The sequence below is a fragment of the Rhea americana genome, unplaced genomic scaffold, assembly GCF_003343005.1.
Source record: "Rhea americana isolate MKP2758 unplaced genomic scaffold, rheAme1 scaffold_70, whole genome shotgun sequence".
NCBI lineage: Eukaryota > Metazoa > Chordata > Aves > Rheiformes > Rheidae > Rhea > Rhea americana.
This window is the reverse complement of record NW_028186868.1, coordinates 3,799,777-3,816,144: the sequence shown is the minus strand read 5'-3', so window position 1 is coordinate 3,816,144 and position 16,368 is coordinate 3,799,777. Positions and strand designations below refer to the sequence as shown.

The following is a 16,368-nucleotide window of genomic DNA, read 5'->3' as shown; positions in this document are numbered from 1 at the left end:
CCCCCACACAGATATTAAGAGGCTAGCTGAAAAAGAAGACTGGGTTGTTGACAACGAAGGTTTGACATCTTTGGTGGGTATACATGCATGTCGTAGACACTTTTTTCGCAAGTGTTGCAAAGATAGTTTGTATGTTTTCCAAAAATTTTCATTATTTTGGACTTTGTCTATATATATTTTTAGAGATGACTGTAGTTTTATTAAAATATGATCAAAATGTAGAAAGATGGAATGTTTTTTGTTGATAGTCGCTTATAGATCCCATCACAAAAGGTAAACTCATTTTTTTTCTTCCTCTTCCAAGGTTTATTTTTTGTACTTCTTAAATTCTTATGCCTGAAGTCATTTTAAAATTGCACAGCAATGATATTACTATATCGTGATATTTTATACAGTACAAAAAATACGTAATGTTACTGATAAAATAGCTCCTTATTTCTGCCAGATTGATCATGAAGAACATTATTTTGAGGAATGTGTGCAGTATTAACATACTACTAATAAAATGAAAATTCATATTCTACTCTGTTTTTACTTCAACAGATGAACAGGGAACACAGGAARCTTGTGATTTTGGTCTTTCAGATGCATATTCTCTTGTCTTCAAAAGCAACATTGTTTTACCTGGGGAATAGCTTTAACAGAATTGTAAAAGAGTGCTTTTTAGCACTACTGATTGCAAGGAAATTCTCTGATGTCTATTTTCTAACCAGTTCCTATTTGCCTGGAGACTTTGCCACTTCACCTCTTAAGTAGTTACTGTATTTCTTTTCACACTGATRGTACATACGCTGTGTGTACAAGGTTCGTGCTGAAAAACCTTCTTGATGAACTCCATTTTGAGTGAAACTTAGGACCAAAGTAGATGAAAAAAGCTCAATGGTTTGTAGGCCAGTGGGACTGATTATTATTTGTAAAAATGCTASCAGAATAAAATAGTCTTTTTAGAAATTACCTTTTACATAGCAATTTATTTTCATGCATTTCATATCTAGTAAAAAAAGTCTCAATAACCCTCCCTTTACCAACCTCGCATTTTAATTTTTTTAAAAAAATTAGTAGTGTTTTTTCTCTAAAAAGCGGAAAGATTTTTAAGTGGTCTTTTAGATTGAGGTTTGTATTTTCAATAATTCATTTTTTTAACCAAAATTTGTGCAGTATATTTCAGTCCGTGATGAATTACTGGATCTAAATTACTGGATACATTAGACAAAGTACTTCCCCCCCCCCCATCCAAGCTCACCTACTCATTGATTTATAGGAGACTCTATTCATATATTAAAAAAAAATGCAAAAATAAAAGCTTTGTGGATTTCTGTTATGTATTGAGAGTCAAAACAAATTAAAAATGGTTTTCTGCCTTAAGTGAGGTTATTTAAATGTGTCAGAATAATTACTGCTAACTTTTAGTCTGATTTTGCTGAGATAAACAGTAATAGCTTTCATTGTTAAGCATCTTATTTTAGGGATGGTTTACCGAAGTAAAGAAWTTGTTTTTAAGGTCACAACAAGTTCAGTTCACATCTAAAGGCTTCATAACTTAGTAGGCACACTACCATGGAATTGGTCTGTAGCTGAATAAATAGGTCACTTATCTGTTATAATGAGAAATTGAACTGAAAAGCAACTAATTTAGGAGATTTCCTACACACAAACAACAAATGACTTGAAACCAAATTCAAATAAATTAGTGAGATGCTTTCTGGAAATAAACAGTAATGAGTAATGGCTAAAACACAGCGAGCACTTTGTAGGTGTGACTTAAAAACAATCTGCGAAAGCAGAGAGGGCCTGTGGGAGGGAGCGTAGCTTTGTGTATATTATTTTAGAGAATGCTCCACAAGCCTCCTCTTTTTTTCTTTTTCTTTTTAGTTTTTCTTGTTTGCTACTATAAATATATGTTTGAAGTTGAGTAGGAGGGCATGAAGCAATCACAATATGCATTAGGAAGGAGTGTCGCTGGGTGATTAGAGTATTATAACCAGATTCATAACTTGCAGTCTTAGTCTCAGTTGCCACTGGTTTGGGCAAGTCCCTTAACCTTTCTGTTTTTCACTTTATTCTTTGGTAAAATAGAAGGGGGGAGGAGTGTCTGCCAAGAAAGCTTCTGATTCTGTATGCTTTTGCTGTATCATAACCTACCTTTGTAGAATGGTGCTTAACAGCATCTTGTGTATCTGGAAATCACCCATGAATTCCATGTGTACAGTATTTTAATAAATAACTCCTTCTGAGGCGCTGCGTCGAGTTGCTGTGATAAAGGCATGCCAAATTTTACACGGTGGCAGTTGGTTAAGTTTTGTAGTAACAGTTTTGTAGTCACAGGATTACTATGGCCTACTAGAGCAGAGCTGATTGTAGTGATATTGCAGCAAAAATTCACCAGTATAAACAAGGATGAGGGAGTCCCTTCGGAGACATTGTGGAYTTAAGATAGAAACTGTATTTTAAGATACTTGGGAAGTATTGGCTGCTAACCTGCTTAGCATTTATATTGCAGGTAACATATACTAAGATACAGAGCCAACTTTCTTGTAACTGATAATATCCAAAGTCTAATGTATCTGAACTGCCTCCTTCTCCTGAAGTATGATGTTTTATTATGTGAAAACAAAAATAAAAAGAGCAGCGCTTTACTGGGTTTGTTTTTTTTCTTCTTTTAAGCCAGTCCTAAAAGTAATAGAGATTGTCTTAGTGGGTTCTATTCAAGATTTTAAGGTTGCCCTGCAGGCATCAGTCTTGTGTGCCTCCTCCACCCCAGCATTTACAGAAATAAAAGGTTTTCTTTAGCCTCAAATGGATGACATTCAAAYAAAATGCCAAAACTATCTTATGGATGCAAACCAGGTTGACTTCTAGAATGACTTAGAAGCTTTTTGCGCATCTGTCTGACCCAAATCCAATAGAAAGATGTGCTTTTTTCCTAGAACGGTGATGCCTGTTTTTCAACAGTTTCCTGCCTAATACCAACGGTCTCAGAAAAAAGAGTGACTTAACAGGGAAGAGAGGAAGGCAAGGAAAAACTGACTAATGAATCTAATGCTGTGAACTCATTTGCGCTTTCATAGTGAAATTGGTGCATGCATCAAGACATTTGTATTTTAGGTTTGGAACTTGAAGATTAAAAAGAAAGCTCCCCAAAACAGTGCTTTCTTTTTCTCCACATGACAGCAGTTTCCTTTTGCTTTTCTTAAAAACCTTGTGCTGAAATAAAATGCAGAAATTTSAGATATCCAAGGTGAAATTCTATCCCAGCTTAGATAAAGGGTGTGTGTCACAAGTATCTGTAATGTAGTTGTCTATACATGCTACCACAAACAAGGTATAAAATTTTTTCACAGCAGTTACAGTAGAGGCTGTTTGGTGGAAGAGTCTCTCAGAGAAAAATGTGCATTGATTTATTGTAATAATTTTGTAGTTAAGTATGAAAGTGCATCATTACAGAGGATTCTTCTTGTAATATGTGAATCATATGATTTTTCCTTATTTGGGATAAGTTGAAAATAAATAGCTTACTGTATGGGGTGGGAATTTATATATGTGTGTTTGAATAGTATATATTTTGCATGCCATCCTCATCATCTAGGAGCTAAAAAGTTGTTTTCTTTCAGCCATCCCAGTTTGAACAGTGCATTATCCATTCCTTACAATCTCTTAAAACTGTGCTGGACTGCAAACCGGGAGAGGTCAGCGTAAGTATTGGTTTATACTTTTTATTTTCTTTCWTTTTTTGTAAATTATTACTAGGTTTCAGAACARGAACTTTCACACAATAATACAAGGTTCCTTCATGTATACTTTTTTGTGCTGCAGGCTACCAGAATTATGTTTGTTTTCCTTTGCTTGTGAGGGAATTGTGTGTGTATGGGGCAGATGAGACCTATATTTAAATATTTAAAGCTCCTCTTATGGGAAAATGCTACTAATGTAATTTTCAGATAGCAGTAGATGTGACTTTGTTGGAAAAACTAACTAYTCTCAGGAGCCAGTCTTAACTAAATATTGCATCCAGACTGCTTGCAAAACATAAATTCAGATTTTTAGTTCTGTAAACTTTATTCTAAATCAGTAGTTTTAGTAGTCTCTATCCACTCAGTATATTGAGACCCTGATTGTGTTTGATGCTGACCTTTTCCTTCTGGTTTCAGTGATGTGAGGATGCTTAATAGTTTTCCAAAGTCTTTTGGGCCCCTCTGTATGAGTACTGTTTCTCTCTTATTTTTGCATTTTATGACTAGCTTATCCATTTTCTTGATGAATATTTTTCAAAAGAATCTGCAGTGTCTACTTCATGGTGAATCCTTTCTGTCAGGCTGCAAATACCTTTGAATGTCCTGGGAGTTTTTACTGTAATTCCCTTATCCAACAATGATGCACATCAGGTGTACACAGTTCTAGGGCTTTTTTCCATTCAGCATTTTATCACCTTGTGCTTGTCAAACTGGTAATTTGCACATGTACTCTCTTTCCCTGTTTCTAGGATGGAGAAAATCAGTCAGTTAGGAGGTGTCATATCCCAGCAGTCATTCCCATAGCTATGTCATCTCTTTAGGAGTAGGTTACTTGGTCAGAGCTGCTGTCAGTTGCTCTTGCCATGACTTTTCTGTATGGCTGCTCTCCTGATTCCAAGGATTCTGACAGCAAAATTACAAAAGGAAGGAACTAGCTTTAGTAATGCTTTTCCTTCCTCATTTCCTTGAGAAGAAAGTCACATGAAGCTGTTCCACTGAAATAATATACTTCCATCTTCAGGTTTTCCAGCAACAGAAAACCCAGGAGGATGTGTGTCAGCTAAGCATTGGTATCATGCAGGTAACTCAAGCATTTTAAAATACGGAATTGTGAACACAAGTGAGCAACAGAAATATGTGTTTCGCACCCTGCCTACCTCCCAAAAGACAGTTTAAAATGATGACAGTATGTTGTTCCTCCAGTACACCCTCGGATCCTGAGAAATGTTTAACTCTGCAACTGCGTACAGCTTACTAACTGAATCCAATGGTATCAGATTGTCAGAGGGGGGATAAATCACATGTTAAAGAATTTGAGCTGCAGTCGTAGTGATAATAGTGTATTTTAGTTTTATGAACCGTTATTACAGTATTGTGAAATTGAGAAGTCATGTTCCAAAACAAAATATGGGGTTTAGTGATGCTTCTATGATGTTTGCTTGGGCTCTCTGTTTAGACTGATCACTTGAAATTTATTAATAATACGTACTTTGCGAATCAGGAGATTATCACCATGTAATTTTAGCCCTGTATGGTGGAGGTCACTTAGCATGATAAAAGATGGTGCCAAAAAACCCCAAATTTTTTACCTCATGTAAACAGAGTGGCAAAATAAATGCATTTAGTATTTAAAATATGCATTCAAAAGGCATAAATAAAATGTTTCTCTACTGATGTATATAAGCTTTAAGGCAATGAAAGATGATGATGATCATTCTGCTTTTGTTGACTGTAGTAAAAGTGAAGTTGAGATTTTTGTGGGGAGGGTCTTGCAGAAAATATAGAACTAGTTTTATTGTTTCCTAGGTTTTTATAGACTGTTTGGAACAACTGAGCACAAAATCTGATGGTGACATAGACACATCACAGTAAGTAAAACAAATGTGAGCCAACGGTACTATTCTGAAATTGTGGATGACAATTTCAAATTTTTTTTGTCAGTGATGTTTTCCCTCTTCAGTATTAAATATTTCTTATGAATACTTTTCCCTCTGGCTAGTGATGCTTGGAAATAAGAGTAGATACTTTCTATGCCAAAATAGAGTGACATCRTGTAATAAATATTGCACAAGATAATGAAATATATTATTATTTACTCCATTTTGTTTGGTGATGGGAGTTGTGGTGTTCTTTAGAAGTAGGTATGTTGTTTTTGGCATTAGCATACATGGAATGAGTTCTCCTTGTCACTAAGTAATGTCTACTCATGGAGGAACAGCCTTTGCTTTACTCACCTTCCCTTTGGTTTTGACTGGATCTATCAGTAGTTCTGGTAAAATTTTGAAAGTTTAGCTGTGTTCCATAATTGCGTATAAACCACTTATTTCAGAGTCAGAAGCAGTCAGAAAAGCCTGAGTTTCCGAGAGCACCAGTCATTTCTTTGCTAAAAGCGAGAGGCTTGGGAAATACTAGTACCTGCAGCATGCATTAGAGAGAGGCAAATTAACTTTTCCCCTAAGGCCACTTTTATTTGCTGTTTCGATGACCCTCTATTGGCTGGATAGGCGTAGAAAACAGATCAGAATCTGTGGCAAACCAAAGAAATTAGAGAAGGTGAAAATTCTTTGAGAAGGAAAGGTCTGCAGCTGAAGTAGCTTTGTCTCTCCACAAAGCACCTGCTGGCTTTCTGGACGTTGTAGAAAAATTGAGCAGCTTATGCTGCTTTGTTATCTGCTGTGAGAGGGTTTGAAACAAGATTGCAGTCTTCTCTTCGAACTGTTAAGTCAAATCTCTGTATCGCATAATTAAAGTCACTATACTACTCAATAATTAAACAATATTCCTAGTCTTTCAGTTGATGTTTCATCTCCAGATTTGTTTGGAAGCATTCATGAAGACTCAAGTCTTTCTTCAGTAAGTTTGGCTTCTGTTTTTAAAAGGTGATGTGAAACTTCTCAAAGTTCCTGGAATATGGTCCTTGTTTTTATTAGGTGTTTGGGGGTTTGGTTTGTCTTTTTTAGACATCAATTTTGTATTCCAGAGGCATTTCCTAGATACACTGCAAAAATGTAAACATACAAGCCTTGAATATAAGGCTACTTTAAAGAGCATTGTTTATTTATGATATCTTAGTGTATTATCTTCGGGTAACTAGTGAAAACATTTTTTGAAACCAGATGCCCCTCAGAAACTGAAACACCACGACTGAGTTCAGGAAAATAGCACTGATTTTAAAACATACGAGAATTTTGCTTTTGACGTATCACTTAAGTTTTAAATGATAAGACTAGCCTAATTATTGTTTTCTAAAATGTGAAAATAGAAATATTCAGTGGTTTTCCCCCCAAAACTCACTTTACTCATAGAAAGTACTAATTAGTTACATTTTTAAAGTTATTTTTAGGAAATCAGAAAAAAATTCTTAGTATTCTTAGCACTTTGGTCACTGAATGGTGGTCAGTGTACTTTCTTCCAACTGAACGATTGATGAAAAAAATACACTTGTTCCCCACAAGAAACATAATGAGAATCTTTTGTGTGGTTACTTTATACGAATTTTAAATCTTATCAGAAGTCCAGCTTTGCCACATTTACAAAAACAGTTAGCATTTTCACTGCAATAAATAATCACAGATTGCAAAATTAGGCCAAGTTTCTGAGTTGCAGATCTGAATAGTTTGTACTTTATATTGTTTTATTCTTTTAACACATGAACTTTGATATTAATTGTTCACAAAGTAAATTTTTGGCTGTTCCCACCTTTCTCCTTCATCTCTAAAGGAGAAATATTTTTAAGTAAAAAAAGAAAAATCAGCCAGTTAAACAATATTTAGTTTCCACAGTATCATATTAATTTTCTTCTGTAAATGGCAGAACACTATATTCTATTTTGCAGTTGACTAATGAGAAGAGAGAAATTAAGTGACCCATGTAAGATTTTTCACTGTACTTTAAAATGCTTATTTTTATGAATACTCTGTATACCAGTTGACAATAATTTAAAATAGTAGGCAACCGCACATCTTTATACTACTCATCCAGTTATATTACTGGAAGACAAAACTGTACGAAATTATTCTGGGTAAAAACAACATCATTCTTAGAATCACAGAATCAGTAAGGTTGGAAGGGACCTCTGGAGATCATCTAGTCCAACCCCCCTGCTCAGCAGGGTCACCTAGAGCATGGTAGACAGGGTTGCATCCAGGCGGRCCTTGAAGATCTCCAGAGAAGGAGACTCCACAGCCTCTCTGGGCAACCTCTTCCAGTGCTCTGTCACTCTCACAGTGAAGAAATTCCTCCTAGATCTCAACTACGATAATGATTATTTCATTGCCAAATAATTTCGTTTTCAATGTATTTGCTATAGTTGATCCTGAACTGCCATCTGAGGTAACAGAAAGTTTTCCCCATTAGGGGAAGGAGAGGGAAGAGAGAAGACTGAATCTAAATAGTTTGTGCTAAGTTTCACAGGAAGACATTATTAAAATTAAGGCTGTAATTTGGGTAGTTCTAGCTTTAATTTGGTTGTTTGTCATCAGTCTGGAAACTACACTTTGTCACACCAAGCTCAGGAAAAGGTAATTATGGAATCTGAATTCCAAAATGTATCATGAGATACATATGATCTTGTNNAATGAAGACCAAAGATAAGTAGATAAGTTAGGGTAACTTGGAATTTTTCAAATTAACTGCTGAAATTATATCAAGTATTTTTGAACCCTCTAATATTTCAGAATGGGCAAGTACGTTTATTCAATACCTGTTCTGCTTCCCTTGTTTTAGCCAGTTTCATGTGAAAGTGAAGATGGTATTTGGTTTCATTTTATAATGGTCATAATTCTTAGCATATTTCTAGAAACAAAAGTGAGAAACATCTTCCTGGAAAGCTGTCCAAACCTTATTTTTGTAAAGGAGTCTTAACCATGGCTCTGTATTACTCATAGGTATTCCAGTGAATACTCTGGATCTCATAAGAAAAAAGCGTGCAGGTTTAATCATTATACCTATTGTTCGTTCAGTTCTTAGAATTTTATTAACCAAAATATTTGTCAACTCCACTTATTTATAAGCATGTTAATCGTACAACTGTCCCTCACCTGCCACCCCATCAATAAAATTGACACATTTTTGGTATTGGCCCCTTCTGATATTTTTTCTAATCATTATACTTTTTCTTCTTCTAAAACACGCTTTTAGGAGCAAAGGCTTTTAATTACACTCAGCAACTGCTGCTATCTGGAACGTCATACCTTCTTAAATATAGCTGAACATTTTGAGAAACATGGCTTTCAAGGAGTTGAAAAAATAACTCAAGTAAGTGAGAACATTGAAATAAGGTATCCTTGCTTGAATGAAACAGTTTCTGTTTGTTTTACTTTCTGTGGGAATTGAGTGCAAGTATTTAAACAGCCAGAATGACTCTTGAGTAAGCCCTCTACGAATAAGTGGGATTCGAAGCATCATTTGAGGGACACAGCAACAGTGATGATATAGCTATGTATGCTCCTATATGGCTTAAACAGCTAGTACAGAAAATGCGGCCTCTTATTCAGGATTTGTGCGCTCACTGGCAAAGTTTATCAGATTTCTAAGTAAAGCTGTTTAATGTCACTGTGTTTTCTTAATGCAAAGAATAGAAGATCATTATCTCAAAAATATACTTGATAAATTATTTCATCTGGCAATCTGTATTACTGATAGCTGTTGTTCATAAACCAGATCTTTTTTTTTTTTTTTTCAAAGAACGAAAATGTCAAAGTGGGCGGCAGTAGCTGTCTCATTTTCCTTCCTTTTTGTAAAGATTAATCATTTTTTATGAGAAATGTTGTGACTTAATCCTTAGGACCAAAACTTAGTTTACTTTCAGAAAAATTTGTTGTCTGGAAGTAAAATGTTATCTATTCTAGTACAGAACAAACATTTCACTCCAAACTGGTATTTCTGCTTTATAGTACATCCTTAGTCTCATTCTGCATGAATACTGTTTGATTTCTGTGGCTGAAGTAATTTTGAATAACATTCAAGTGGAGTTGATATGATTTGTATTGTTAATACAGCATACAAAATTATTCTGGATATCGGCATTCTTTGCTGTTGGGCAATGCAGAGTTGAGTTGGTTTAGGTACAGTATGTGACTATAAAAGCAAATCTTGATAATATAAGCAAATGAGGCATAACACTATCTCTTGGACAGCAACATCAAAGCATTGCCTTTAAAAGTCTGGCAGATTTATAAATGGCAAAATTCGGATGTTGAAGTTGCAGGATAATTTATGACTATGTAAAATCTATGTTAACCCTTTGAAAACTGTGACCAGTGCTGTATTGCCTATATAGTACTTACCAATCACTGATTCTAGCTGGAAGGAGGGTAGCTAGCTAGTCATCTTAAGATGGCCATTTTGAATGCTTTGTTAATTTTAAGGAAGGCTAGCAATTCACAGAAATAAATGTGGAGTTTAGGGGGGCTGGTTGATTGTTTCATTGTTTAGTCTGTCCTGTAAATTTCTGTAAGTTTCTTAATTTATTTAGTTACATATCAGATAAAAAATTGTGCAATAAAGAATTGGCAAAATTTTTGAAAAAAGAGGATTTGATCTTATTTAACAAAACTGACCCAAAACTATAATTATAAATTCATTAGATTTATAAATTGAATTTTAAGGTGCAACTTCATAGAGTGTGTTGGTTAAAACTATCTTTTTTTTTCCAAGTTGCTTTTGTTAATAGAGAATTATTCTCTAAATATTCTGGAAATAAAGAAAATGTAAAATGATAACTAGAAGATTTTCTTACATTCTAAGTATTTTTGTTATTACTGTCTTTTTCTTAAAGTGTCCAAATATTAAGTTACATAGAAATGGCCAAATTATGATACTTATTCAGGGTTAGTAATTATGTTCAATTTCTACATTACACTTTTTAATGTGCTTTTTTGTGGAGATCCTTTAATAAAACTTTTTATCATCAGTTTCTTTAGTCAATTAGCAAGTAGAAAAATGTAGGCATCCCATAACATTTATCCTAGATTGTTGATTAAGCTTCTGGATAAAAATGTCTCCAAAGTTCTGATGTTCAGATTAGGCAAATGTAATGTACAGAGTTGTTACTAAGATAAAGGTTCAAAATGACTTTAATGCAAAAATGGAAAACCATATTTACAGGGAAGTTTACAGCAGAAAGATAACAATGAAACAAGTGAATTTTTTTTAGAGTATTTATTCCACTTAGGAGTCAGAAAGATGACTATGAATAATGGATGTTGCTGGAACGTTTCCCCCCGCCACCCTCCCCAATCCTGGGCTCAAATGAAGATTCAGATGAATTGTTCATTCTTGCTTTTAATCTTTCCAAAAGCTGAAATATGATATTACCAACAATTACGTAGTTATGCATTGGACTCAAAGCAGTTAAAAGAGGACTGAAATGCAAAACAACTGTACTGACTATGCAAATGATCTTTTGTTCTGAATGACTACAAAAGTGGAAGGGAGAATTGATTAATTCTAAAAACCTTTGTTCAGGACAGTTGGAGCCTTGATTTCACAAGTGTTCTTCAAACAAATGTATGTTTGCAGGGACTTCTCAATGGAACTTCCATTTTATTTTTCCCACTAGCTGCAGTCTTCAACAGGAATGGCCAAATCATGCCTAATTATCCTGCCTAATCATAAGAAAATGAACTGAATAATCTCTTGAAATCCATCCAAGTTTACATTTCTGTGATTGTGTGGAATGAGAAAATGAGGGTTTCGTGAGATTTTTAACATTTTTGGTTGTATCCATTTTCAAATGTGATATTGGCATGTTGTGAGGTAGAAGGGAAAGGAGAAGAATTCAGCCATGATCTTTGCCCAGGGCAAATTCTCAGTGCCTCATGAAAATCATCCCATCTTTGGGATATAGATACATCTTTGACAAATCAAAGAAGGTTCATCAAGTAGAAAATCAGAGAAGTGGTAGTATCTCTTGTTTCTACTCACCTCTCCATTTTTTTCTGATTTGGCAGCTCCTTTGACCTCAGTAATATCTCTGCTTTCCTCAGAACTCAACGTTTTCCTTCCAAAATGCTTTTCTGTCTATTCCTTACTCAAGAATTGCAGTTTTCTCTTCTGCTAGCAGCATAGGTATGCCAAAAGAGAACAGACTTTAGAGAGGTCCCTGTAATGAAAAAGATTCGTCCATTCTTCTGTGGCTTGTAGAATTAAACCCTTTCTCTTTCTTTCACGGAAAAAGCAGTGATAAGAAATTGTTTTCTTCCTTCCTTCTTCTGAGCTCTGGAATTGTTTAGGAGCACTGCCTTCTTCCTCCCATTTAAACCACTTTGCTTCTGCAAATTGTCCGACCTTAAGTACCTGCTTTCTCCCTGGTGGTTGAGAGAAATGAGCAACAGTCTAAAAATTTTACTTGGCTATCTCTTAGACTCTTACTGATACAATAAGAAATTCACTTAACCAGAAATTACTTAACATTTTCAGCATATTTAATTTGTGTTTCGAATCCATAACAATATTAAGATACTGAATTTTTACTTGAAAGTTTTATGATGTGCATTGTGTCCTGCAATTGCTTTAGAAGTTGTAACTACATAGGTGAGCAACATATGTTTAATAAAGTAGAACTGTATAAAATCTAAAGTTGTTCAGATACAAAGATAAAAAAATTAACATTTCCTCTGGCTTTCAGTGTGTTCAAGTGTTGTGGAGTACTTAAAAATCATGTTGAGATCTGCTAAATAGACAGAAAAATACCGCAGCTCTTCACGAGCTGCAACTTCTGCATTTGTTTTACAGAGGGGCCTTAAAGTAGTGTGGGGAAGTTCACATGGACAGTTTCAGAAATCAGAGGTTATTTAATAAATCTATGTATTTTCAAGTATAGAGCAGAAAATGATAAATTGTAGTATTAGAATTGGTAAATTATAATTATTTTCACACACAGAATCACAGAATGGTTGAGGTTGGAAGGGACCTCTGGAGATCATCTAATCCAACTCCCCTGCTCAGCAGGATCACCCTRGAGCATGTTAGACAGGGTTGCATCCAGGCGGGTTTTGAATATCTCCAGGGAAGGAGACTCCACAGCCTGTGCAACCTGTTCCAGTGCTCTATTACCCTCACAGTGAAGAAGTTCTTCCTTATATTCAGGTGGATTTTAAGTAAACATTTGTATTTCATTGACAAAATTATTATGGGCATGATCATATTTAAAGCACTGGCAAAATTCAGTTGTTAAGTTGGTGCAAAATCAGTACCTCCTGACAGGCAGAAAAAAATCCTGCACATTAGGCAGTTATAGAAATATCTACCTACTCTGACATTTCTTGCACCTTTCCAGAAAATAGCTGTAGCTGCCCACAGTCAGAAAAAGAATTTTGGACTGGCTAGCACAGAGTGATAATATGGAAATTCCTACACTTATATATAAGTTAATTATGAAATGACCATTTAAGTAATTGCTACTTTTTGCTGGAAGTCAAAGAAAACAGGCTGTAAGTTTTGGGGTATTTAATGTAATTCCTAACAACAATATATTCTTTCTTTGGATTTTCTTTTAGGTTAGCATGGAATCTTTGAAAGAGCTGGACCAAAGACTTTTTGAAATGTACATTGAATCTAAGGCAGATCCTATAGTTGGGTCATTAGAACCTGGCATTTACGCAGGATATTTTGATTGGAAAGATTGTCTTGTTCCAGCAGGTAAATATCTGCTTATTAAACTCTGAAACTATTTTAACAGTGATTGATAGGAGTTAAAATATACTGTATAATTAAAAACTTTTTTCTAGTCTATGTTTTTAACTTTTGACAAGTTCTTATTATAAATTCTTTTCAGTGATTTTACTTAATTCCTAAACCATTTTTCAAATACCCTAGATGATTAGAGCAGCTTTTATCATTGATAATCTCTTTAATGCTTGTTTTTTGTGATTATTTTGCTTCGTTGCCTATATATAATAAGAAGAATTATGAAAGACATCTTTGCTATTTTTCTTATGAAATTCATTGAGATTATTTGGATTTTTTTCCAGAGAATCTGGCCACATTTGTAATAGATGTAATTACAGTTCTGAAAAAGTAAAATTATGAAAAAATATGCGTTATAACAGTAGTTCAGCAACTGATGTTAAACCATCAAAGCAAGGGCAATTATAAACTATTTAGAATAACTGAGATGTTTAGTCATTATCTAGTTGCTTTAAGAGCCTCCATTTTAGAGGTGCTTAGTATAAACAAGACTGATTTTTCAGAAGATTAATACTGTGCATGCTCTTAACTTTTAGGTCTCTTGAACAGGTAATTCATCATATCTAAAACTAATATTGCTAAATCACTAATATTTTGGATATAGTACTTGGAATTTTGAAAGTGATCTTGTATTCATTTCAACAAATCRATGTTTGACATGGCACTTTGTACTTTCTTGGTCTGTTCATAACTTTATAGAATTGTATATGGCAAAGTTAGTAGAAATTATGCAGCTCTTTCAAATTTCTTAGGAGATGTTACAAGAAACACAAATTTGTAATCTGAATCAAGAGCTCCAATGCTTGCTCTTGGGGCCCTAAAAACACAAAGAACTTAGGATTTATTATGCTTGAGAAAAGCGTCTCTTCCGTCTTTTGTTACTACTTTTGTGCTCGGAATACATGCTCTTAGCACATTTCATATATAATCTTAATATAATTTATATAAATATTATATATAATTTCATATAACTTCTCATTATATTTGAACCATATTTGTGGTTGGCATGATTGTATTCCTATCAGCTAGCAAAGAGAGAAAAAAGTTCTTGTATCAGCATTTTATATACTCAATTCTTGATACAGTGTGCAGAGATCTACTTACTAGGCTCATGTTGTCTTTAGGATTGTTCTATAGCATCTTTTCTTTTAGAGGGAATGCTCAACTTCTATTGGGGCATGCCTTACTCTGCATGTTGTCCAGTTTATTGTTGATTTTACATGCTTGCTCTGCATCTTTCGGACAAAATTCAAAGTGAAGCTGGTGAACATTAAAGATCAGAGTTACATATCATACTGTTGGCCAACAGGTGTCAATTTAATAGAAGGTTTTCCTGTTTGTCCACAAGCTAGAGTTGTTGAGGGATATAAAGTCACTTCTTCTTTGCTTCTCTACTATAATGATCTGTCTTTCTGTTGGATAAATCCTGTCAAATGCATCTTATTGACTATTAGTAAATACAAACAAACAAACAAAAAAAACCCCTGCTTTACTACTTTAGCTTTGTTTGCTCCCAGAAATTTTTAGTTGATCCTGAAAATATTTGGGGCTCTGAAGATAAAATTAGTAAGTTACTGGGAAGTTTTCCTTCTTGAAGATGGATGAATTTCGTTATTGAAAAGAATTGAAAAGGAAATACTCCTCAWGGGACGTGAGAATTTGATTTTATCCAGTATTCAACGAGAAAAACTGTTCAGCAAGCATATTATTGTTTTTTTCAATAAAGTAGATTTCACAACAAAATTAAATTGTACAGCAAGAATATAGATGAGAAAATATTACCCTTAAGTGATCTAAAAGATTCAGTCAGTATCTGTGGTGCTGCTACAACATACTCTCTTTATTCTTCTCTTTAAAAAAATATAAAGGCCTGCTTTCCAACTCATCTCCAAGTGTAGCATGAAAAATTATTAAACTGTAATAACATATAGATGACTGGCAGTAGGTTACACTGTGTCTACAATATGGTTAAGCTGTTAGGATTTGTTGAAAAGATCAACTCATTGATTTGGCGAGAAAAATGTATTTATCCAGTTGAAATTAATATCTACTCTTCAGTAATCTTTATGACTGCAAAATTTAAAGATTTGTTCTGAGTTTTTTGATTTATGTAAATCTTGAATTTTGTAGCCTTGATTCTAAAGCAAAAAAACTTGATGGCCATCAGCAGGGCAAAACATCTAGTCCTCATTTGTCTTCCTTAGTGATACTATCAATGGTACATAATGTTACATAGTTAAAGTTCCTTGATATTCCTTAATGGAAACTACTTCTGATTGCCAATACATAACAGGGTGAAGTTTTTCATCTGGTGTTTCCATTAGCTTTCAAATAGTGCCAGTGATAGTAAAAACGGAAATTTTGGCAATAAAGATTGTTTCAGAAAAGAAGGCTGAAAGAGAAGACATTGTTTTACCCATATTTAAAACATAAAAATAGGTAAATAATTTCATGGTTAGTCTGATATTTTCAAGCTTTCCATCTCGAGATAGAGAACTTGACCAGAGTGGGGTCATGTTGATGTCATGGATATATCTTTTTGCAAAGAATAGTTGAGAAAAATGTTAAGTATGAAAATACTCAAGAATTAGTTAGGAATGATATTAAGAATTTACTGATCAGTTTGTGCTCTTGCCCAACCCAGTGTTTCAAGACTGCAACTATTTTGAACAGTGTATTGTGTGAGGTCGGGTGTTAGCAAGTTGACTCTCTCCTATTCTTGATGCTCCCCCTGCTGTTTCCTAGCAGAATGAAAAAAATGGAAGATTGAATAAAATGCAGATAATACCAGATCTGGAGTATCAGGAATATAATGGTTTTGGAAGGGTGGAATTGTTTCTGGGGAAGAATAAAAATGTGAGCAGAAAATAAGGAAACTAAAGGGAAGGAACGGACTTGAAGTGAAAGCTTGTGGACGAAGACTGAGATCAAGCAAGGAACCAAGGTG

At 34.4% G+C, this 16,368-nt stretch overlaps 1 protein-coding gene across 2 annotated transcripts in view; it reads left to right on the top strand.

Moving 5' to 3' along the window:
* Nucleotides 1-16,368, top strand: part of EXOC2 (exocyst complex component 2) — a 137,051-nt gene that overhangs the window by 84,870 nt on the left and 35,813 nt on the right. For both annotated transcript variants that reach the window (XM_085321625.1, XM_085321624.1), the window contains 7 exons: nucleotides 12-73; nucleotides 3,612-3,692; nucleotides 4,753-4,812; nucleotides 5,538-5,599; nucleotides 6,518-6,584; nucleotides 8,871-8,987; nucleotides 13,232-13,373. In XM_085321625.1, coding sequence (XP_085177751.1) covers nucleotides 12-73; nucleotides 3,612-3,692; nucleotides 4,753-4,812; nucleotides 5,538-5,599; nucleotides 6,518-6,584; nucleotides 8,871-8,987; nucleotides 13,232-13,373 — 591 coding nt within the window. The remainder of the gene's footprint in view (nucleotides 1-11; nucleotides 74-3,611; nucleotides 3,693-4,752; nucleotides 4,813-5,537; nucleotides 5,600-6,517; nucleotides 6,585-8,870; nucleotides 8,988-13,231; nucleotides 13,374-16,368) is intronic.